Genomic DNA, 25,912 nt, shown 5'->3' on the forward strand with positions numbered 1-25,912 from the left:
ATAAATCTAGCCAGAAAAACTAGGCACATGGAGGACATAAAAGTGTTACAAACAGGAATGAAAGATGTCAAATTATCACTATTTACAGAGGTTATGATTCTATAATAAGAAAATCCAAAAAGTTTCACCATGAGAATTCTAGAGCACATAAAAAACTCAGCAAAGTGGAAGGATACAAAATTAACATACAAACATCAGTAGCTTTATTACATGAAAGATGTCTCTGTTTAATAAGAGATTAAGAAAATAATTTCAAGTAAAATGGCCTCAAAATATAAAATAAAATAGAACCTGTGAATAAATATAACTAAGAAATTAAAATACCTTTACAATGAAAATTATAGTATACTAAAAAGAACAAAATTGAAGAATTCTTTAGAAGATTGAAGCATCTCCCATGTTCTTGAGTAGGCAGAATTTACATGGTTAAAATGACTATGTTCCAAAACTGATGTACATATTCAATGCAATTCCTTCAAAATACCAATGGCATTATTCACAGAACAATAAAAAAAATTCCAACTTCAGTTGGAAGAATAAATGACTCAGAATAGCCAAAACAATTCTGACCAAAAAAAGCAATGCTGAAGGCATTGCAATATCCAACTTTGTATTATATTACAGAAGTATAGTAACAAAAACAGTGTGGTACTGATCTAAAAATAGAAATAGAGATAAATGTTATAGAAGACAGATAAACTCACACAGAAATAGTCATCTGATGCTCGACAGAGGCACAAAACATACACTGGAGAAAAAACATCCCTTTTTATAGCAAATGGTGGTGGGAAAACTAAATATATGTATGCAGTAAAATGAAAACCTCTCTCTGTCTCTCTCTCTCTCTCTCTCTCTCTCTCTCTCTCCATGAAAGTCAACTCAACTTGAATCAAAGAGATAGTAATTAGACCAGAAACTCTACAACTGCTAGAAAAAAAAATCTAAGTGTCAACAGTAGAACATATAAGCAAAAGCAATGATTTTCTCAATAGGATACCTAAAACTTTATTCTGGCCACGGAACTATACAGGGAAGTGTTCCTCTGGTGAACAAACTCCCAGGGGGCTATGGGGGTAACTGGCACCCCTTTCCCACCCTTAGAATGCTCTACAGTTTCTCCTAGGTACTAGTAAGATAACTAATACACAGAATGCCTAGCTGCTGGAGCAATGTTCTTCATGAGGAAGCTCTCTGATAGAGTCTTATCAGCCTTGACCTTGATCTCAGACACTCAGCTCCTGGGAATAAAGGAATTATCTTGTTAGACAACCACAATGTATCACTGAGCCTAAAGTTGTCCACATAACAGTAACTTTATACAATGGACTTTCTTGAGAGCTCTAAAAAGCTCCTAGTATTGCACATTGCAACTTAGTATGTAACTGAGGAATAAGCTACATAATGTTGCTAAATCTGTAACCTGCCTAGTGATACAATGAACAATATGTACTAATGATGTCAATGATCTAAAGTAACCTGTGGATATAAATAAAGCTAGACGCTCACTCTTGCAGCTTTTGCTTTTGCCCCTGCACCTTGCTTCTGTCTCCTTTTATTGTCCTTATCAAACAAACAAACAAACAAAAAAAACAAAAACAAAACAAAACAAAACAAAAAAGATGAAGAAGAACAAATGGGAGGCTTTAAATTAAAAAGCTTCTGAACTGAAAATAAAACAATCAAGAGCATGAAGAGAGATCTTACAGAATCAGAGAAAATCCTTTCCAGCTACTCCCCAAAAGGAGATTAATATCTAGTATACATAAAGAACTCAAATAATTTAGCACCTAAAACACTGATAACCTAAACAGTAAGTATGCAAATGAGCTAAACAGACATTTCTGAAAAGAAATAACAGTGGCCAAAAAATATATGAAAAAAAATGTTGAATATTTTCAGGTGTTAGGGAAACAAAATCAAAAGCACACTGGTGACTTACAAGTAAGACAAAAAATTTCCCTTAAAATATATTATGAAATATAATATTTCCTTTTATATCTATTTCAATTTGTTTACCAAAAATTATGTTATGATGTTAAATTGAAAATGTGACTTTTCAATGTAGAAATTAAAATGGAAAAATCCTTTTGGTTCCTACCTAAGCATTCACACAAGGAAAGAGGAAACCTTTTGTATTATTTAAGTCCTATTATGCTCTCTCTTTTTAAAAATCTAGAGTCTCTATGGTCCTTATGGACTTGGTTCTGGAACCTAGACATGTAATAATTAACTTACATTTCCTTCTCTCCCAAAGGTGACTGTCTCCCAGAAGGCAAGAGAAATCTCAATGCTGCAATTATTGGGAAAAGTTACACTGTTATAATAAACCCAAAACCCTTAAGAACACTGAGGCTGATATTTTTGCAGATTATTAGATTCCAGATGGTTTAGGAATCTGAACCTCTACTTACATATCCACGACAATCTATTCTCCTTCCTTAAAAATATATGAGCACCTAAGAATGCAGGAGAGAAGCTATTCTGATGTTTGATTCTTGAGGTTCACTTTATGTAACTATAGAATATAGATCCTGTTATTATTTCAGTTTTGGCAGAGCATTATTAGAAAATTCACCTTGATTTTCTCCTGAGATAGACTACATAAATTCTCAAGAAATTAACTACTGAAGGAAAGCATAGTTGAAAAAATACAGATGAGAAAAATAGGTGACATTTCTGTATGACAGAAATTGAAAATTAAGATAATTAACATTCATTTGGGGGAAGAGTTTTATTTTATATAACAATCATCATTTTCCAGTACTTATAGTTGTGACACAGCAATTAATTAACTTTATGTTTACCTTTCTAGAATTAAAAAAAAAGGAAAACTTTGGACTCCTCTGCTTCATCTTTAACAGATCTGATCAACTACCAAATAACACAAGGTAAAAAGTAACTTTTAAAACACTTGAGCTTTTAGCAAATAATTAGCCACAAACTCATTGTTTGTTTGTTGGCTACTTTGGGAAGAACCTCTTTTTTTTCAGGTAAAATGTCTTAAGCCATACATTTACTAATGTTTATGATGGTATAACATTCATAGGTGATATTTATGATATGGATTTATTAAACATTTCTTTGATTCTGCATACTAATTAGATATACTTTATCTATAAGTATTTATTGATTATTTGTCATTTTCCAGACTAAGAATATTATGCTGATAGTAAATATACAATGAACAAGTTGATTTTGATATTAAGGAAATTGTTATCAGGTGAGGAATAATGAATATTTAATAGTAATATTAAAGCATGATATTTGAAAAAGTTTCATAAGAATAAACCTTGAAAATTAAAGGAATTTAGCAAAATTAAAGGAAGACAAATAAAATATACTGCTTTTCAAAAAATGATACTTCATAACTACTCAGGCTCTCTTTCACTACTAAAGTAAGCCACATCTCTCCAGACCATAAAGTATGACATAATTTAAAATCTTGTTTCTTCATGATAAAGTAATCTGCATAATTAACTTTTCTTAGGATTGGTGCATATTTTATTTTTAGTTTTTAAAACTGTAGTGAATCATGATAACACATTATGCCATTTTTCTCTTTGTCCTATTTTTTTTTCCTCAGGGAAAATATTACATTGCTCATAATTTTCTTCATTTTCTATAAACCTTAAAAAATTATCTGATTCCTTCCCTCAACATAGAATGGTTTAGCCTCAAAAGCCCATTTGCATTTTATTATTATAGAACTGCATCACTCTTGTTTCTGAAATTACAATAAAAGAAATCATGGCTACATTTATTGAATACTTTTCTGTATATGGTGTCAAATGATTTGTCTACATACATGATTTTGTATCCACAAGAAAGGTTTGAGAATTTTATTGCTCTTATCTGCCTTTTCTGTTTGAATACTCTACCCAACAAGGTACAAACAGTACTCTACCCAACAAGGTACAACACAGCACAAATGCTCTCTACACAATAAAGAACTCTCTCAAGGTCTAATTCAGGAAGTGAGAGAAGCAGAAGTAGAACCTAAATCTGTCCTAACCTAAAACCCATGCTGACCACCACAGTATTTCATTTTCTTTGCTTTCTGCATGCTCAATTATTATTCAGCTTTTAACTACACAGTAAACATTTATTGATATGTCATTGGCCAGGCACAGAATATATCATGATGACAATATATGGAGAACAAGTTATGTCCTATGTTAAGAAAGATATTGTTATGTGAGGAATAATTAATATTTAACATGAAAATATGGTGATAACATCTATTATCCTTGGGAGGTATTTTGACCCAGATGGGAGAATTAGGAAATTTATTTTAAAGATAGGAAAATTTAACATGAAAGCACCAGTAGAAGTCAGGTAAAGGAACAGAAACACTTCCTTTTAAAAGGCAATAGTTTTAATAAACCATTAAGAATGATTAGGAGAATGGATTCTGGAGACAAGTTTCTTAGCCTTGAACTACATGCTGAACCAGCAGGTGAATTTCAACAGACTTTATTTCTCTGTACCTTACCTGTAGACATGGCAATATAAAAGTATTCACCTTACATTATTATTGCATGGATTAAACAAGCTATTATGAAAACCTTAAGAAAAGTGTCTGACATATTTAAAATGCCTTATATATGTTTGCTGCTATTACTATTACCCATACAGAATGATGGATAGTCCTGAGGGGAAAGAAAAAAGTATACCATGTTCTTAATACAAGGAGTTCAAATCGATTTAAGCTGTCTAATCAATTAATGGTAGTTATGAGGATGAATCAGGATACATAAGAATGCAATTAACAATTCCCTCATATTCATATTTTGTTCAGTGTAAATTTCTAAAGTGAGTCTTCTGAGGACCTCTCTTTAAAGAACTATGAACTGTGAGCTAAGGGAATGCAAGTTTTTCTTTTAATGAAACACTATTGATGTTGCATCTGGGAGAGAGATTGTCATATTTGTAATTGGTTGTGCACACCTTTTATTTTAGTGAGTATACAAATTTAGTGGGTATAGAATTCAGTTTCCATGACCTACAAAATGCAATTGAATATCTTAAATAATTAAAAAATACAGTCACTTTATTTATATCTGTTAGTACTATACATCAAACCCACAGGTTTTCCTAAATGTGGTTACTAAAGACCCCAATATCTCCAAGTCCAGAGTACCTAAAGTGCTTCCTGAATGAAATTCATCAAATTATTGTGCTCTCTTCCTGTTACTGCTCTATGATACTGAAATTATTATCTAAACCAAAGGGGGAAATATGTAGATAGTGGTATTTGCCTATGTGAAAATTGTTTTGGTAGAATTCAATTACAGGCACAGAAAAAATATTCTACCACTCTAATAAGGGGAAAAAATTAGATTCAAAAATCATTAGGTTGAATTCTATTCAAGTCACAGTTTGTCTATGAGGATAAAATTAATAATGATTTCAGAATAATCTTGTAAATCTAAATACTGTAAGATGATTTATAATGCTAAGATCAAAGCTAAGAGTGTATTTGTTTACTTTGCTTATGCCTCTCATCAGGTGTCTTCCATGGGTGACAGGGAAACAAGCAATCACTCAGAAATGACTGACTTCATTCTCATAGGCTTCAGGGTGCGCCATGAGCTCCATCTTCTCCTCTTCCTGATATTTCTGCTTGTCTATGTCATGATCCTTCTAGGGAATGTTGGGATGATGGCCATTATCATGATTGATCCCCGGCTGAACACACCAATGTATTTCTTCCTAGGCAACCTGTCTTTTGTTGATCTCTTCTATTCATCTGTTATTGCACCCAAGGCCATGAGCACCTTCTGGTCTGAAAGCAAGTCCATCTCCTTTGCAGGCTGTGTGGCCCAGGTCTTTCTGTTTGCACTCTTCCTTGCGACAGAGGGATTTCTCCTGGCAGCCATGGCTTATGATCGCTTCATTGCCATCTGCAACCCACTCCTCTATTCTGTTCAGATGTCAACACGTCTCTGCACTCAGTTGGTGGCTGGATCGTATTTCTGTGGATGCATAACTTCAGTTCTTCAAACCAGTATGACATTTACTTTATCTTTTTGTGCTTCTCGGGCCATTGACCACTTTTATTGTGATATTCGCCCACTTCAGAGATTATCTTGTTCTGACCTTTTTGTCCACAGAATGCTCTCTTTTATCTTGTCTATCATCATTATGTTGCCAACCATCATAGTCATTATTGTTTCTTACATGTATATTGTGTCCACAGTTCTAAATATTCGCTCCACTGAGGGCCGCAAGAAAGCCTTCTCCACTTGCAGCTCCCACCTGGGAGTCGTGAGTGTGCTGTACGGGGCTGTCTTCTTCATGTACCTCATCCCTGACAGGTTTCCTGAACTGAGTAAAGTGGCTTCCTTATGTTACTCCCTAGTCACACCTATGTTGAACCCTTTGATTTATTCCCTGAGAAACAAAGATGTCAAAGAGGCTCTTAAAAAACTTCTAGAGAAGAAAAATGCTATTCTATGATTCTTATTTCTGTTCCAACAGTTGTATTGTGGCTATAACACCTCTTGTAACCAGTAATGTTATTCTCCCGATCGTGACAAAAATACTCTTAGTATCTTTTTCCAGGTGATATACCCTTGCCAAATATTACTTTTTACCCCTCTGAGACATCATTAATCCTGAAAGTCCTGGATATGGGAGATGTTGTGGATGTTAGGGAAGAATTTTTAACAAGGAACTCTTTTACTCATCTCCAATATAATTTTATTTCACCAAATCAATGTGTATGCCATAGTGTTGAACAATGTTTCCATACTTTATTATACCATCCAAACAAATCCTGGTTCTCAGAGCTCCATGACTCAGGACTCAAACAGTGAGGAAACTACTTCTCCAGAAGGTGAGAGAAAAGGAAAAACAGTCCACTGATAATCAGTATCCAACTGAATGCCTTGAACACTGGGAAGGTTGAAGCACATCAGATAAGGCCAAGAAACTGAATTGGAGCTTCAGGAGAGTGGGTGTTGGGTCTGGGGGTAAAATATAAGGGTTGAAAAGACCTATAAGTGTTGGAATTTCTTGGTGGGGGGAACCCCAGGATCAAAGGGGCAGCCTGTCTGGGGCAGAACCCAGAGGTATTGGAGCAGTAAACTGGTACATAAAAGTCATTGTCTGCCAGCCATGCACAAGGAGCTCAAAACATAAATATGTCTGTGAGAAAGGTTGTGTAAACTTTGACCAGGAGCTTTATATTTGTGAATTCCAGGCAGAAACAAACACAGGAATCCAGCCGATGCCAACTGTGAGCTCTAAATTGAGTCTAGCAAATCTGGAAATTTTTGGTATGGAGACCATTTTACCCGGGAAAAATACAGATCAGAGAGACCATAGAAAGCCCATGTCCCCCTTTCCCACTCCATTGACTTGGCAGTGAGCAGGATATGCATAGGGAGAAACCAAATAAGGCAGAGAGAAAGAGATTAGTGCTCCAAAAGCAGCTTTGCCTATGGGTAATACAGATCAGAGTTGATACAGAAAGCCCTCAGCCTCTATCTACCCCTCCAATTGAACCAGGATCCAGCAGCACACAGAATCATCAGAAAGCAGAAACTCAATGGGATAGAGTGACTGAGCTCAGTGCTTGAAAACACCCTTTGGGAAACAAAAAGCAACAGAAAAACCTCCCTCAGTATCCCTGAAAAACAGAACCCTCGAAGGACAGACTTCCTCAGCCCATGGATGGTGCCCTGTGGAGAGTAGTGGGATACAGCGCTAGATGCATGTTGATTCATTAATGCCCCAAAACCTCCTCATAAAAACACCTGGGGAAATACAGACCAAATCCCTGCCCCTGAGAGCTTCACTTGCAGTGATACATTGTGCAAATTCCAAACAAAACTCAGGAAATCAGGCTGCCAGCATCTTCCAGAGCTTTTCACACCATCCCACTGAGAAGGGAAGCTGAGAAACAGAAAGGCAGTTGGCACAGAAAGCAGACAAAAAAACCCTTTCCTTGACTGTTTTGCTATTTTATTTTGTTAAGATTTGATTTGTTTTTGAATGTGTATTGATTAACAAATGATGGACAGTTATGCATTTGTACACATACATATTTGTTTTTGTTGCTCTTTTTAGCTTTTAACATTTCCTTAAGGAAGCTTTTCTTTTCTTTTCTTTTTTTGTGCTCTGTATTTTTTCTGGAAGACTAGGTCTTTGATTAGTATATTTTTGGGTTGACTTCCTATTGACTCTCTCATAAGTCAGTTTTCCTTTGTTTCTACTTCTCTCTTTTTCTTGCCAACAGCCAAACTCTATTGTTCACTCTCTCATTCTTCCTTTAACTCTTTTACTTCTATTGTTAAAATTCTTGTTTTTAAAATATTTTTTAAGGTTTTCTCCTCTTAAAAGACATACTATGTCAACCCTGCATATGCCCTACTCACTTCTAGAATCTACAAACCTTTTTCTGCAACCCCATCTCTTCTTCTTTTCCTGTTGAAAAACTATGTTTAACTGGATTCTTTTATGTATTCATATATCCTCATTTTTTTCTCATTTCCACCATTTTATTTGAAGTCATTTATTTTTAATGGATAAATACTTCAAATACTAAGATGTTTGATTAGTGTATATAGATTTTACTTTTTTAAACTTTTATTTCTATTCTTATATTTTTATTTTATCTTTTAATTTTTTAAAAATTTTCTGTTGTTATTTTTATTATTTCCTTTTTCTCACTTATTGTTTTCCTTCAACTCTCTTTCTCTTTTTCTCTGCAAAGAGCAAACCTCTATTGTTCTCTCTTCCATTTTTTCAAAAAAATTTTACCTCTATTTTTGTTTCTCCTCATAATTTTCACATCCTATGTTTCTTCTGTTCTATCTCTGGTCATCCCGTAAAATTGGAAACCCTATATAAATTAACTGTTTTTTTTTTTACCATGGGCAATAACTGATCATATTGTTTCTGAGTATTGTAACAATCAAGATTGTAGATTTCAGTGTAAGAGCTATTTTGTATAATGCTATAAATTGTTTGCATCTGTTGTTGTTACTATCTGACTCCCCCTAAACTGTGAGGTACAAGAAATCTTCAGGGACTCTATAATTCCATTATGTAGAAACCCTACTGTCTCAAAATCAACTCTTAGATGGGTAGACATACAAACATCATGAAAAGGCAAGGGAAATTGCCTCAAAAACCCAAAATAAGTCAAAAACATAATCTATTAACAGTATAGCGAAAGAAAATTTGGAGAAGGAATTTAGAATGTTCATGGTTAAACTGATTTGTGAGGTAAAGCACAATATAATGGAGAAAATACAGGTAACAATGATCACTTTAATAAGGAGAGATCTTGAAAACAAACAAAAGAAATCCTAGAAATGAAGAAATCAATAAATCAAATAAAACATTCATTGGAAAGTATCACCAGCAGACTAGACCACCTGGAAGAAAGCTCAGTAAAGAAGACAAAATAAATAATCTTGAAAATAAAGTTGAGCATGGGTAAAATATGTTAAGAGACCTTGAACGAAACCTCCAAGAAGTATGGGATAATACAAAAAGACCAAACATAAGGTTTATCAGGATAATGAAGGCTCAGAGATACAAACCAAAGGAATACATAATCTTTTCCATGAAATAATGTCTGAAAATTTCCCAAACGTTAAGAATGAAATGGAATGTCAAATACAAGAAACTTACAGAACCCCAAATATATAAAATTACAACAAACCCACAACAAGGCACATTATTATGAAGATGACTAATGTATAGAATAAGGATAGACTTCTAAAGGCTTCCCATGAAAAAAAAACGTCAAGTAACACTTAGAGAGAAATCAATTTGGATCTCACCTTAATTTTCAACCTAGACCCTTAAAATTAGGAGGTCTTAGAATAATATATTTCTGAAAGAAAATGGAACCCAAACAAGAATACAAAACTAAGCTTTAGATTTGACAATGAAATAAAAAATCTTCCATGATAAACATGTTAAAAGAATTCACAAATAGAAAGCCTGCACTACAAAACATACTCATTAAAATATTTCATGAAGAGAAAATGAAAAATAAAAGTGAAAACCAGCAATGGGAGGAACTACATTAAAACAATAGTCAATCAAAAAAGAAGCAATTTCAAAATAAAAAACGGAAAGAATTCCAAATGACAGGAAACAACAACCATTTATAAATAATAATATTGATTGTAAATGATCTAAAGTTGTCAATCAAAAGACATAGACTTGCAGACTGGATTAAAAAACTAGAACCATTTCTATATCATCTCCATGAGATTCACTTCATAGGCAAAGACATCTGCAGGCTGAAGGCAAAAGGGTAGGAAAAAACTTACCATTCACATAGATTTCACAATCAAGCAGAGCTTTCCATCCTCATATCTGATAAAGTGGACTTCAAGTCAAAATTAATCAGAAGGGACAAATAAGGACATTTCATACTTCTTAAAGGAACTTATACATCAACAAGACATAACAATGTTTAATATTTATACCCAAACAATGAAGCATCTACATACATTAAAAAAACCCTTCATGATCTCAAGAATCAAATAGATCACAACACAACAATACTGGGTGACTTCAATATACCTCTGGCACCAGTTGAGAGATAAAAAATAAAATAGTTTTTATTTTTCAAATTAAAAAAACTAAATAAAGGGCTGGGGATGTGGCTCAAGCGGTAGCGCGTTTGCCTGGTATGCATGCAGCCCGGGTTCGATCCTCAGCACCACATACAAACAAAGATGTTCTGTCTGCCGAGAACTAAAAAATAAATATTAAAAAAAAAATTCTCTCTCTCTCTCTCTCTCCCACTCTCTCTTTAAAAAAAACTAAATAAAGAAGCCATATAAGAGAGAGAGAGAGAGAGAGAGAGAGAGAGAAGAGAGAGAGAGAGAGAATACCTTGCATTCTATCAGATCACAATGGGCTGAAATTAGAAATCAATAATAAAATTAAAAAAAATAGAAGCTATTCAAACACCTGGAGACTAAGTAATACACTATTGAATGACCAATGAAGAAATCAGAAATTAAATAAAAAATACTTAGATGTACATGAGAATAGTGACACAACCCATCAAAACCTTTAGGACACATGAAGACAGATATAAGAGGAAAGTTCAATGCATTGAGCTCATTCATTAAAAGAACATAAAATCACCTAATAAATAACCTAACTTTACACCCAGAACCCTAGAAAAAGAAGAAAGAACAAGCACCAAAAGCAGTAGAAGACAGAAAATAATAGAAATCAGAGATAGAATTGAAACAAACAAACAAACAAAAACCTCAAGAAATCAGTGAAACAAAAAGTTGGTTAGCTAACAGAGAGGAAACACAATTACTAAAATTCATGATGACAAATGAAGTATCACCGTGGACTCCACGGAAATACAGATGATAATCAGACACTACTTTGAAAATTTAAACTCCAATAAAATGTAAAATCTTGAAGAAATTAACAAATTTCTAGAGATATGACCTACCCAAATTGAGTCAAGGGGACATAGAAAATTTAAATATATCAATTTCAGGTAATGAAACTGAGGGTGACATTAGAATTTTACCAACCAAGAAAAATCCCAGGGTGAGATGGATTCCCAGCTGAGTTCTATAAGATCTTCAAAGAAGAGCTTACACCAATACTCCTCAAATTATTCCATGAAATAGAAAAGGAGGGACCTCTTCCAAACTAATTCTATGAAGCTAGTATCACCTGATACCAAAACTAGAAAAATACACATCAAGGAAAGAGAGCTTCAGACCAATATCCCTGATGAACATTGATGCAAAAATTCTCAATAAAATCTTGACAAAATGCATATAAAATATATCAAAGAGATAATGCTTCATTCTAGGATGCAAATTTGATTCAACATACAGAAATCAGTAAAATGTAATAAACCACATCAAAAGACTTAAAGACAAGAATCACATGATTATCTCAATAGATGCAGAAAAATCATTTGATAAAATACAACATCCCTTCATACTCAAAACATTAGAAAAACTAGGGATAGTTGTTGAGAGCCATGGCCCTGGTTGGTATGACGCCTGGCATTTGCCAGAGGGAATGTTTGAAAGGTGACGCCAGCGAACCATTGAGATGATGATTTGAGTTAAGCTATATATAATTGCTGTGATGCTGGATTGATTGTATTGAATATTTGACCTTTACTTTCAGGCTATGGGGCCGCTCTTGCTGCCTCAGGTCCCCACTGCTTTGGATACTTTGAAGTTCTCCTGGGGATTCCTGGAGGGTTCCAGTTGGTTGGGGAAGGTCCTGAGGAGGGATTTCCGGTTGGTGTGGTGTGTGCCTGGAAGGGCTGCGTGGGTGGCGTTGGAGGAGTTCAAGAAAAAAAGGAGTTCCTGTTTTGAACCTACAAGTGCCTTGTGGCAGCTCAGTCATTTTGTGCCCAGCCAGACTGCGGCATTGATAGTGGGAACACACCTCAACATTGTAAAAGCTGTATACACTAAACTCAAGGCAACATCATTCTAAATGGAAAAAAATTGAAATCATTCCCTTTAAAAACTGAAGCAGGCAAGGATGCCCCCTTTCATTGCTCCTATTCAACATAGTCCTCAAAACCCTAGCCAGAACAATTAGACAAAAAGAAAAGAAATTAAAGGGATCCGAAGGGAGAAAAAGAGAGCTCAAACTATCCTTATTTGCTGATGACATGATTCTATATTTAGAAGACCCAAAATCTCTACTGGAAAGCTTCTAGAAGCCATAAACAAATTCAGCAAAGTAGCAGGGTATCTAATCAACACTAATAAATCAATTTTATTTCTATACCCTGATGATGTGCCAGTTGAAAGAGAAATCACAAAAACTATCCCTTTTATAATAGCCTCAAAAAAAAAAAAAGACATTTGGGAATCAATCTAACAAAAGAGGATAAAGACCTCTGTATTGAAAATTTCAGAACACTAGGGAAGGAAATTGAATTAGACTTCAAAAAAATGGAAAGATCTCTCATGTTCCTGATAGGTAGAATTAATATTATCAAAATGCCACACTACCAAAAACACTATACAGATTTGATGCTATTCCCATTAATATCCCAATGAATTTCTTCATAAAACTGAAAAAAATATCATAAAGTTCATTTGGAAAAATAAGAGACCCAGAATAACATAATCAAAGTAATCCTTAGCAAGAAAAGTGTTGTAGGAGGCATCACAATACCAGACCTTAAAATATTTTACAGAGGTATAGTAACAAAAATGGCTTGGAATTGGCACCAAAACAGACCAAAGGAATGGAACAGAAAACACAGAGACACACTCATATAATTACAGTTATTTCATCCTAGACAAAGACACTATAAACGAACTTTGGAGACAAGATAGCCTCTTCAACAAACGGTGCAGGGAAAACTAAAAATCCATATGTATTAGAATGAAATCTAATCCCTCTCTCTCACCCTGCACAAAACTCAACTCTTAGTGGATAAAGGACCTGGGCATTCAACCAGAGACCCTGTGCCTTCTAGAAGAAAAAGTAGGACCAAATCTCCATCATGTTGGCTTCAAAAGTGACTTCCTCAATAAGACTCCAAAAGCACAAGTAACACCAAGAATCAGTAAATGGAATGATATCAAACTGAAAAGCTTCTTCATAGCAAAAGGAAATAGAGATGTGAATAGAGATTCTACAGAATTGGAGAAAATCTTTACCACCTGTACCTCAGATAGAGCATTATTCTCCAGGTTATACAAAGAATACAAAAAAACTTAACACAAGAAAAGTAAATAACCCAATAAATAAATGGGCAAAGAAATTGAATAAATACTTTACAGAATTAGAAATATGAATGGTCAAAAATATATAAAAATGTTCAACTTCTCTAGCAATTAGAGAAATGCAAATTACAACTACACTGAGATTTCATCTCACTGCAGTCAGAATGAGAATTATAAAGAATACAAGTAACAATAAATATTGGCAAGGACGTGGGGAGAAAAGTACTCTGATACACTGTTGGTAGGGCTGCAAATTGGTGCAGCCACTATGGAAAGCAGCATGGAGATTCCTTAGAAAACTTGGAATGGAACCACCATTTGACCCAATTATCCCAATCCTTGGTTTATACCCAAGAGAATTTAAAACAGCATACTACAGTGATGCAACCACATCAATGTTTATAGTCACTCAACTCACAATAGCCAAACTACAGAAACAACCTCGGTGTCCTTCAATGAATGAATGGGTAAAAAAAAGTGATATATACACAATGAAATATTACTCAGTCATAAAGAAGAATGAAATAATGGCATTTGCCAGCTGTCCGCAAAACACTCACCTAAGCATGAGGACACACATAGGTTGAATAGAAAAGGTGTGAAAAAGATAATCCATGTAACTTCATGTAAATTATAGCCAAAGAAAACAGGAGTGCCATACTTAATATCAAACAAAATGGATTTTAACTAAAAAAGTGGTATATTCTATGTGAGGATTAAAAAAGTTCGATTCATCAGGAAGATAAAACCATTATGAATATATGGGTACTCAACATCCCCGTACAAAGATATGTGAGGCAAAAAATGCAAAAAGAAAGGAGGAAAAAAAAAGAACATCACAAAAAGAGTAAGAGACTCCAATACCTCACTTTTAATAATAAATAAAAATCTAGACACAAGATCACTACTGAGGGCTGGGGTTGTGGCTCAGTGGCAGAGTGCTTGTCTAGCATGTATGGGGCACTGGGTTTGACCTGGAGCACCACATAAAAAATAAATAAATAAAGTAAAAAAAAAACAACTAACTTCTTAAAAATAATCACTAAGGTTTAGAATAACACTGTGGAGCAAATGGACCTACCACACATTTTCAAAACATTCCACCCAATAACAAAAAATCTATACCTCTTTCTAGAGCACACAAAAAAACATTTCCCAGGACAGATTACTCGTTAGGTCACAAATAAGACAATAAATTTCAGAAGATTGAACTAATGCCATGTATATTTTCTGAACAAAAGAAAGGAAAAATTCTTGAAAATGAAAATAATAAACTCTTGAGCAACAAATGCATAAGATAAAAATAAAAAGGGAAATTAGTATTTGGAGAAAAGCAAAAAAAAAAAAAAGCTAAAATTTATGGCATGCTGAAAAAAGAAGCACTGAAAAGAAAGTTTATAGGTAAAGTTTATAAAAATGTTTACAGGCTAAAGTCTACACTGTAGTAAGGTGTCTGGCGGTCTGCAAGTTGGCAGCAAGATCACCTGGGAAGATGCCAGGGGCAGTGATGGCAGAAGGCACCTTCAGTTTCAAAAAGTTGCTGAATCAGTGCAAGAACCAGGGGCTCGAGTCTCCTGGAGGAATTGCTACACCCCCAGTGTATGGGTCAGCTTTTAGATTTGTATTTGCTCCACAATGACACGAGTAATGCATGATGTCTTTGGAAAAGGATACCACCTGCTATCAAATCTGCAAATTCTGAACTTTGGGGAATTTGGTCAGTAGGACAGAGGATCTGGGAGAGAGATTTCCCTGGGATCTATATGACCATCTGTGTCCACCAGTGGCAAAAGTTAGTCCAGCCAATCATGGAAGCACTTAGACATGCTACTAGGAGATATGTACCTTCCTTGAGGATTTTTGAGGTTGTGAAAGTTATATTAGAAAAAAGGATGGCAAGCTGACTCTGTTAGGAGAATGGTTCTCCCAGAAAGCCAGTTGCAGATTCCCTGGATGTTTCCTGTAACAGGTTTATTTTTTTTCCAGAGCCTGCCCCAGTTCCACCAATCCTTAATGAACAGCAATTAGCCAGACAGACTGATTATGTGGCTCTCCTTGAAAATTGATGCACCATTCTGAGTTCAGCATCCAATTCAAATCTTATACAATGACAAATATAGAAATGTAAAATGTTCATTTTACTGGATGGATTATTAGCACCTCAGCATTCTTACTATGTAATTAAATACTATATATATATATATATGTACACACACATATATATACATACACACACACACACACTTTATGCTATATAGTTGTTAAAAGAATTCTCATGTTGTAATATTTAACAATTTGGTTGGAGCCTATTAGTATTATGCAGTTAGTTTATATTTCCTGGAGATTCATAATAACTCAAGCTCTTCTGATTTGTATAGAAGAGTGCGGAGCTTTCCAGGCACACAGCCCCATCTGCACCACTGTTTGGATAGCCACAGTGATGCGCTTGGGCTGCAGCAGTACCGTGCCCAGGACCAGAACCTGAATTCCTGGGATTGTGATTCACCCTCTTTGGAGAAAATGTTTTCTTTTATCCCAACCTATGGAGAATCATTAATAGATACAGAAATATAGCTAAGGAGCAAATAGATCTTTTTCTGAGTAAGCCAGTTTGTTAGTGTTAGTTTTCTTCCAACAGTGTGAGTACCTTAAGTTTTGGCAGTGGAGGGCTTAATGGGAGAATGCGATGTTCCTAAATATTAACTTTGGACATCTTCTTTCAGAAGAAGGGTAAGATTAAGGGTACAGTGCTTTGTGTGGGGAAGGAAGCAATTGTCATAAGTGTTCCAACTTTCCTCCATCCAATATTTTGCTTACATTTATACCGTGGTTCACGTCAGGCCTTTTGAAGACATGCTAAACAAGTCTTCCTTCTTTATGTGACAACCCTCCAAATATTTGAAGTTGTTTATTGCATTCTTAGTTCATTTATTCTGCATTTGTTCAATAAATATTTAATTGAATTCTTGAACTGTTTCATCTGAGCTGGTTTCTAGAGTTTTCACTACTTTGGTCTTTCTGTGGATACTTTCTAGTTTGTCATTGCCTCTCAAAATAAGAATTTCTTAATTCAATGGAAATGACATCCACAGTGAATCTATGTAGCAAAAATTACATAATTTATGTTTTCTTCTATTTTATTGGGTATTTCAGTTTTTCTTATCCATGGAAATTGTAAATTGCCATTATATTTAATTATGATAAGGACATCATGTTGTATTTGAAATGTGTTTTACAGCTGAAGAAATGGAAATGTAAGAAGTCAGAGTCAATAGGGAAAGTTTGATGAGGCCAGGGTTTTAACTTCCAAATGTTAAGTATACATTCTTTCTATGAGCCTTGTTTTTTTTTTCATAATTTTAAGCTTTTAATTAGATAATAAATGAACAATGAAACCATACAGACATAACATTTATGTAGTAATGCTAAATAAGACCATGTACAAATAAATGTGTAAGCCATCATATTCTTTATAATTACTTTGAATAGCACTGTCACATCATTTATAATGGCATATGTTTATGAAAGATGCTTAAGACTGGTTGGTAATTTAGTTTTATCTTGGGTTTTCTTTTAAAATAATGAGAAAATATTTATACATTTACAAACAGTACTTCTGGATGATAATGTTGACTCTAAACTTGAAAGCTACATACTACATCAATCCTGTGGACTACAAATATAAACCTAACTTATTTAATCCTATGCATTCACATTTTTCAAAAGCACCCTCATTTCTTTCAAGTTAAATACCATAAATGGTTCTTATAAGGCTATTGTGGACACAACATATTCAGTAGTTAGGGGCTGATTTTACATGACTATCCAATTTCGATTGAGAGCTAAAAGTCAAATGGCATTACAAAAAAGATAAAGTCACTAAGCAGCATAAACAAATTTTCAGGTAACCCAGCTTCTAAAGCTTTCATCATCCTAGACCCCCACTCCACTTCTTTTTGCTTTTACTTACATATTCCTTTCTTTTCAAAAAGCAAAAATATATGTAAGTTCGCCAAAATTCTGAATGTCACAGTGTGTACAGCACTGAATGAGAGGAGCTTTGGCATTGGGTATTAGAAAGTAATTTTCATTACAGATGTTTTTTTTTCATTCTGGGTCAAGGCGAGGTAAAACAGAAAGAATAAAATTTTCAAAAGCAGAGTCTTGATTTATGAAGTATCCAGATGAAAGTGCATGAGCATGCTGCAAAGCTGCCTTCTGCTGGGCTGCGATATGCTGCTGTTCTGCATGATCCTGGAAGTCCTTATTAAGAGTGGGTCTGGAGAGTGCAAGGCTAGCTCCAGGATGATTTGTTGAAGATTGGTTCTGCATAAGTAATTTTCGTTTCTCTTTGTCCAGTTCTGCCAAGATTGCAACTCTATTTGTGTTTTGAAAATCTTGTCCTGAAGGGTTTGCTGCCATTTTCCTGTTTTCTGTTTCAATTATATTCAGAGGCAACAGATTAGCACTTTACATTCACCCAGGACACCTTGGCCCTGGGGAGGCCTCTCTGCGGATTGCAGCTGTCAAGGTGGAGTGAACTTTGTTTTTAATGGCCGATTGGAATGGACCCGAAAGTTCATTAGTGGGGTTGGTTGATTAAACAATGGTGTGGAGAGTGGAGAGCAGCTCTAAAGGGCTGATGATGGGAACAGCAGAGGATACAATTGAGCAGGAGCCTCAATACTTGGTTATTTACCCAGCCTGAGGTGCTTAAGAGAAAGAAGCTCACTAAATAACACTCTCCTTAAAAAAGAAGAGATAATCATCACAGTAAATGAGGACAGATACAGACAATAAGAAAAAGCAAAGGAACAAACCACTCCAAACAGCACACAACACTTTAACAACTGATCCCATTGACACCACTTCAGAAGAAATGGTGGAGAAAGAAACAGAAAGTTCATAGTTAAAATGTCCAGTGAACTGAAAAAAAGATGTAGAAAACAAACTAATAAGAAAATATAAGAAATTAATGATCATTTCAAAAAGAGGTAGAGATTTTGACAAAGAACCAAATAAAATTCTGGAAATGGAAGACTCAATAAACCAATTTAAAAATTTGGTTGAAAGATTCATCATAAATTATACCACATACAAGAAAGATTTAAGGCCCTGACAAAGTATATAGTCTTAAAAATAAAGTCAACAATAAAGAAAAAATGTTAAGAGTCTATTACCAAAATATTCAAGAAAACTGAAATGACATTAATAGCCCAACTGTAATAATTATTGGCATAGACTAAGTCATTGAAATACAAACTAAAGGAATGTAAAACTTTCTTAATAAAATAATATCAGAAAAATTTCTAAACCTCAGAAACAAGATGGAAATACAAATATGAGAGGTATACAGAAATCCAAATAGGCAAGATCAAGAAAGATCCATTCAAGGCATAGTATAATTAAAATGGCCAATGTACCTAAGAAGGATAGAATTCTAAAAGCTACAATAGAAAATTGCAGAGCACATTTAGAGGAAAGCCTTTAGAATTTTTACTGATTACTCAGTCCAGATCCTAAAAGCCAGGAGGGCTTGAAATAATATATACCAAACCCAACAAGGTAATGGGTGCAAATACAGTTGCCGTATAACCAGAAAAGCTATACTTCACAACTGAAGAAGAAATTTTAAAAATTCCATAATAATCATAAACTAAAAGAATTTATAACCATTCAGCCAGCATTAAAAATTATTCAATAAAATGTTTCATGCAGAAGAATTAAAGAATTTAAAAATAAACATCATAACTAGTGTATGGTTGGATATCACTAGAAGAATAGTCAATAAAGGAGAATGAAGTCTCAACTAAGCATTAAAAATATGAAAATGACAGGAAATAAAAATCATCTCTAATAACACTAAATATAATGGTCTTAACTCTCCAATAAACAACATAGATTGGCAGATTAGATTAAAAAATAAGGCCCAATGATATGTTGCATAAAAGAGACTCACCTTACAGGCAAAGACATTTGCAGGTTGAAGGTGAAAGGCTAGAAAGAGATATACCAAAACAAGTAGGAGTGATTACTCTCATATCTGATAAAGTAGGCACTAAGCTAAAATTAAGCACAAGAGACAAAGAAGGTCACTTTATTTGTTCAAGGGAATTATCTAGCAAACAAATATAATAATTATAAATATTTATGTCCAAATATATATGTACCTGTACACATAAAACAAACTACTCAATATAAAGAATCAAATAGATTATGATACAATAATATGGGTGATTTCAACACACCTCTCTCATCAATACATAAGTCATCTAGACATATTAAATGAAGAGTTTTCAGAACTAAAAAATGCTATTAATCAGGGCTGGGGTTGTAGCTCAGCGGTAGAGTGCTCACTTAGCATGTGTGAGGCCCTGGGTTTGATCCTCAGCACCATGTAAACATAAATAAACAAAATACAGTTATTGTGTACAACTAAAAAAATAAATATTAAAAAAATGCTACTAATCAAATGGACCTAACATATATCTACAGAATATTTCTTCCATCAATAACTAAAATTCACTTTCTTCTTAGATATACAGGCATCTTTTTAAACAGACCATATTTTATGACAAAAAGCAAATCTTAAAAATAATAAAGAAAAGGCTGTGTGAAGTGGCCTTGGATGATGATTAGGGCATGAGGACTCCATCCTCATGAGCAGGATTAATGCATTATAAAAGAGTCAGCTTAACCCCCTCTTCTGTCTCTTGCCCTTCTATCTTCTGCCATGGGATGATGCAGTCAATGAGCTCTCACCAGATGATGGCACCTTGATATTGGACTTATCCTCCAGAATTGTGAATCAAATAATTTCTGTTTATTATAAGTTATCCAGGCTGTAGTAGTCTGTTGTGGTAGCACAAAATGAACTGAGAGACCTGGTTTCCCTAACTATTATGTTGGTATTTTTGTGCATGCATAGTTGTTCAATCTGTTACATCCTAAGAGGGATGAACACAGCAAAATCTTATTCTGACATTATGTTTTTTTCTGATAGAATTTCCTCTAGAGCTTCTCTTAATTAAAATGCTTGGTTAATATGGGAAAATATTTGGCTAATATGGGAAAATAAAGCAGTTTATGTATTTTCTTAAATCAGGGAAATATTTATTAAGGTGAATTGAGTCTTATTATATTAGAAAGGTTGAAGGAACTTTTTGCCTGATACTGATCTAATGACTCCTTACATCATTAATTAACAAGAAGAGGCTACCATTGGAAGTATGATGTAAGAACACAGCTTAATAGTTATGATCCTTGGGTTAAATAAACATAAGCAAAAAGATAGAATTATTTCCTCATCCACCAAAACAGCTTCTCTAGTATTGGGGATTCAATGCTGTTTGATCCTGGAAAAAAGGCAAAAATCACAGGAAATGTGGAACACATTGAGACAATTCAAACTCCATTTTAATGTCTGGAGGACTGGAAAGGGGAACCTTCAGGGAATGAAAAGTACTGGAGAGATAGTGAAGAAGCGTGTGAAAGAGTGAAGTTGTTTATGATTTTCAGGCCTTCATTTTGAGCTGTGCGTGCATGGGTATGATAAGGAAAAAAAAGCATGAAAAATCTGAAGAGAAAGTCAGCCACCCTGATCTTAGAAGGTTCACTGGTTATGTGGGATACACCTAAGTAGTGTCATAATGCACAGAAAATGGAAATTATATTGAGACCACTATCTTCAGAAGGCTTTTCATAACACATGGTCTAAACTCAGATTAAGTTTCTAGTAAAATAAAAATGTCAATAGCTTCTGTAGGATGAAAGCAACACTCCATAGTCTAAAAATCCTGTAGACATGTTCAGGACATAATCCCAAATTACTTGACATACAGCAAAATTGGAAAATTAGAATTTTCATGGAAAAAGGCAATGAACAGACAACTGAAAATGTCCACCACAAATTTGGTAAAAGCCAAAAGCCAAAATATTCAATAAATTCAACCCAAACCAAACAGGATAATCCTCAGAAACTTATTCTTTGACACATTATAAACGGTGGAAACCAAATGACAAAGAAAAAATATCTTGAAAGCAGACATAGCAAAATGTTGGGGCTGGGGTTTTAGCTCAATGACTGAGTGCTGGCCTAGCATGAGTGAGGCACTGGGTTCGATCCTCAGCACCACATAAAAAATAAATAAAGATATTGTGTCCATCTACAACTAAAAATATTTTTTAAAAATACAGATATTTGTTCATCTACAACTAAAACAAAACGTATCTGTCACCATTAGACTAGCATGACTGAACCATTAAGGGAAGTTCCTCAGAATGAAGGAAATGCATATAACCTAGAACTAGGATATACATAAAGGGATGAAAGGACCTGAAAATAGTTCATATGTGGTAAATATAAAATGCATTTTTATAATATAAAAATTTTATTTGAATGTGTATACCCCAAATTTAAACATTATACTGTGTATTTCTAAATGTCTGAAGAAAAAAAGTTATTGAAATATAGCAAAATCTGGAATGTACATTTTTATATTACATCATTTATCAAATAATTTGTTATTTGGTTACCATTTAACTGGAATTCTTAAGCACAAAAAATGGTATATTGCTTGAGTAGACTCTGATAGCCAAACTGTCAAAGAAAAAAGAAAACTCTTGAATGATACCAGAGGAAAATGTTAAATATAGATATTAGAGAACAACAATTCTAATAACTGTGGACTTCTCATCAGAAAATATGAAGGGCTGGAGACCATGGAACAACCTTTTAAACATGGGTAGAAAGAAGATCAAACAAAAATGCTCTATCTGGGAAAAGTGCGCTTTAGAATTGAAGGCAAAATAAAGAACTTTTCTGGAAAGAAAAGCTAAGAGAATGCATTATGCCAAATCTATGCTGTAAGAAATGCTGATGGGTTTTCTTACTTTGGCTAAAAGCAAATGTTATCAGAATAAAATAGGATCTCTAAGGATATTTTGAAAAGCACTGAAATTTTTTAAAAATATGAATAAATTTTTAAGATTCTCTCATTTTTTGAAATGCTTATGATTGTTTAATGACCAAACTGTAAAACTGTGCTTTGGAGTTTATAATTTATCTATATATACATATTGCAATTGTAGCTTAAAGACAGTGGCAATATGAATAATGCACCTATAAGGTTGTAAAGTTTCTATTGTCAACATGAAATTATGTACTACTAACACAAATAGTCTGAAAGTATATATTTAGTCCTACAGTAACCATTAAAAAACAATAGAAGTAGTGGTATCAAAAATTTAATAGTTTATTAAACAGAATTCTAAAAACTAATGAGTATTGAATGTTTCCAAATTGAGATGGTAACATTTTTTTGGTCATTGATTCATATATAGGAGATGCAGAATGGTTTTAGGATGCCATTACTATGAACTAGTTGTATTATTCATTTTTCTTTTGCAGCAGAATTTTTAAAAAGTCACTCGTCAAAAAAATTTGTACAATATCATGTTATCATATGAATGAGTGAACATGATAAGAATTAAGAAACACTGGATCTGTAAATATTTGAGGAATCTTCCAGTAATAAAAATAATCTATTTATGTTTTATTGAATTATACAGAAACAATCTACTTTCTTGCTCTGTTTGTTCCACTAAAGCTCAGTATTTGTAATAAAATTTTTCATAATCTGCATCTTCTCATTGTATATTGTTGTAAAGCAATATTCTGTTATTACAAAATATTTTATAGTGTTTTAACATGTCTACTACAAGAGACAAATTAAACTTATTCTGTTATTAGTGTGGAGCCAATACAACAAAAATATCAAAATTCTATGAAATCACACAATTTTATAGTGGAAAGGCTTGAAAAAATTTACGTCGATTTATTTTTTCCCCAAAATGCTATTTGCATAATCTTTGTGTATTCTGCTGTAGCAGCAAACAATTTTCTTATTCATTTTTTACTCCATATTCTTTATTGGTGCATAGTAATTATACATAATGGTGGGATTTATTATTATATATGTATACATGCAAACAATATGACTTGATCAACATGGTTCCCTAGCATTTTCCCTTTTCCTCCTGTGGTCCCTTCCCCTGATACCTTTCTTCTACTCTGCTGATCTCCCTTCAATTTTCATGAGCACTTGTTCATTTCCTATTGGCTATGGTTGCTTTTGCACTAAAAATGCAGTTGAGGAGGTATGACGTTAGGGTATTTCTTTCTCTTTGACTCTGCCCTTTGGAGTGTTTTCTCTCTCTCTCTCTCTCTCTCTTTTTTTTTTTATCATTTGGTGGGAAAACCCTACTGTGATTCTCACAATTATGAGGATTCTAGACTTTTTCAATAACACTTTTGTGTCTTGAATCACAGTTGGTGGTAAGACTGTCTGCTCTTTCTAGCTATGTTACTTTCCCCATTTTTTATTTCACTGCTTCTGTTGACTGTTATTTATGCTCTCTATTAGTTTTCCTGTAATACCAGCATGATAGATTTACAATACATGTATGAAATGAGTCACTAAAAGTAAGGATTATAATCCATCAAGTTTCAATATACTTTGGTATAAATTTTGAAAATAGAAGAATCAAATTTCTCATCCAATTGTGCTTGCTTTATGATTTTATTCTGTAAGGAGGTTAATTCTCATGTTCTCCAGAGAGCCCTTATAACTTTTCAAAGGTCTGATAAGTTTGCTAGTTAATAATTTTTCTCTCTTTTTTTCTTCTTTCTGCATTATGGAACAAAATATCTTACTGAGGAGAGAGAACTTTAATCCCTAGTGATTATTTTGTGGAGGGATTGCCCACTACTGTTTTTCCCTCCCCATGAGGGAATATCTCTCAGGATCCTTTTAATGTTTATTTGTTAGTTTAATCAATGACAAAGTGCAGTAACTCAAACACAATAATAAGAGATAAGCCACGATTTTTGTTAGTATTTTTTTATATTAGCAAGTTTGAGTCATGTTCTGAACAGTGAAGAAATGCAATCTGTTGCAGAAAAACTTCCTACTAAACAAAGGTTTGCTTCTTTCTTTTCATGTTTTTGTTTGTGAATATACTTAATTTCACATAAATGTAGTATTTCAAGGTAGAAATAGTATTTCATTCTTGAAAATATGTCATATTTAATTTGCTTATTGTACCTACCCTTTCTTTAAATGAGGAATAGAGAAGGGAAACTTTACATTTCTTAATTTTTTTCATTACTTCTACTAAAACCACTATCTTCTTAATGTGAGCTATGAATTTAGGGAAAACATACAGTTCTGTGGTTAATATGCCCTGCCAGAGGTAATTTTAACTTTTCTTCTCTCTTCTAAAATTCATTGGTCATATTGATAACGTTTACTTATTTTCAAGAATGCAGACTATTGGATTTAGATGAAAAATCCAATCTACCTTAAAATCATGTCAACTTTACTGAAACCACAGCAATAATGCAGTAAAAAATTACAAGTTACATTTTATAAGTTTACTATTTAGCCTATTCATTACAATTGTGGTTTATATAAGCATACTTATAAGTTTATACAATTACAAAAGACATTTTCATATTGAATTTATTGTCAGTTTCCCTTTCTATTTCATGATAGATTATTGAATAGTAAACTACTATGCTGCTTAATCTTAGTATAACACTAAGTCACTTAAATCTGTTTTTCATATCTCAGTTTATGCATTTGTAAAATTAGAATTAAAATATTTTTCCTTCTGTATCCCTCCACTGTATTTTAAGGATATTTTATAGCAATAGTAGTGAATATCCTAAATATAATGGAAGCTTGTTTAAATATACCTTTTTTCCTTTTGTACTTTTCATTTGTGGAATCTTAGGTTGTCCTGTGTGTTCTACATCCACGTGCAAAAGATTGCATTTGTAATTAACTTTCTTCTAAAAAGAAAGAAAGAGGTCTGCTCAAGTTTTAAAAATTTTCCACTTGTATCCCTATATTCAAAAAGAGTAAAGAAGGAAGAAAGGTTAAAGACAAGAAAGGAAAGAGAGAAGAGGGGAAGGGAAAGAGGAAAGAAAACGAAAGTAGGATTTTCTTGTGTTTTGGAAATATAAGTAAACCCCACAGTTTTTAGCAGTGTTGTACAACTAAGATTTATGTCACCATTATTTTCAGGTCAGTGTATATGGAAAGGTTTACCAAATTAAACTCTTCAGTAAGACTACTTTCAATAGTAATATAATTTTTATGTTCATTGGTGTTTTATGAAATATTGGGAACAAT

The 25,912-nt window shown here is 33.6% G+C and overlaps 2 protein-coding genes and 1 pseudogene across 2 annotated transcripts; 2 read left to right on the forward strand and 1 right to left on the reverse strand.

Annotated features, from left to right (window-relative positions):
- Positions 1-5,452: 5,452 nt before the first annotated feature.
- Positions 5,453-6,998, forward strand: LOC107148872 (olfactory receptor 9K2-like). Its single transcript, XM_015493605.2, is given in 2 exon segments — positions 5,453-5,489; positions 5,492-6,998. Coding segments are annotated over 2 exon segments (1,005 nt in total). The 3' UTR covers positions 6,460-6,998.
- An 8,191-nt stretch (positions 6,999-15,189) lies between these two features.
- LOC125616619 lies at positions 15,190-15,781 on the forward strand (annotated as a pseudogene).
- Positions 15,782-17,767: 1,986 nt separating this feature from the next.
- Positions 17,768-18,223, reverse strand: LOC107148873 (SOSS complex subunit C-like). The gene has a single exon (XM_048802431.1). It carries the CDS (start codon positions 18,135-18,137, stop codon positions 17,823-17,825), a length of 315 nt encoding a protein of 104 aa, XP_048658388.1. The 5' UTR covers positions 18,138-18,223; the 3' UTR covers positions 17,768-17,822.
- Between the last annotated feature and the right edge of the window lie 7,689 nt (positions 18,224-25,912).

Source organism: Marmota marmota, unplaced genomic scaffold, assembly GCF_001458135.2.
Source record: "Marmota marmota marmota unplaced genomic scaffold, marMar, whole genome shotgun sequence".
NCBI lineage: Eukaryota > Metazoa > Chordata > Mammalia > Rodentia > Sciuridae > Marmota > Marmota marmota.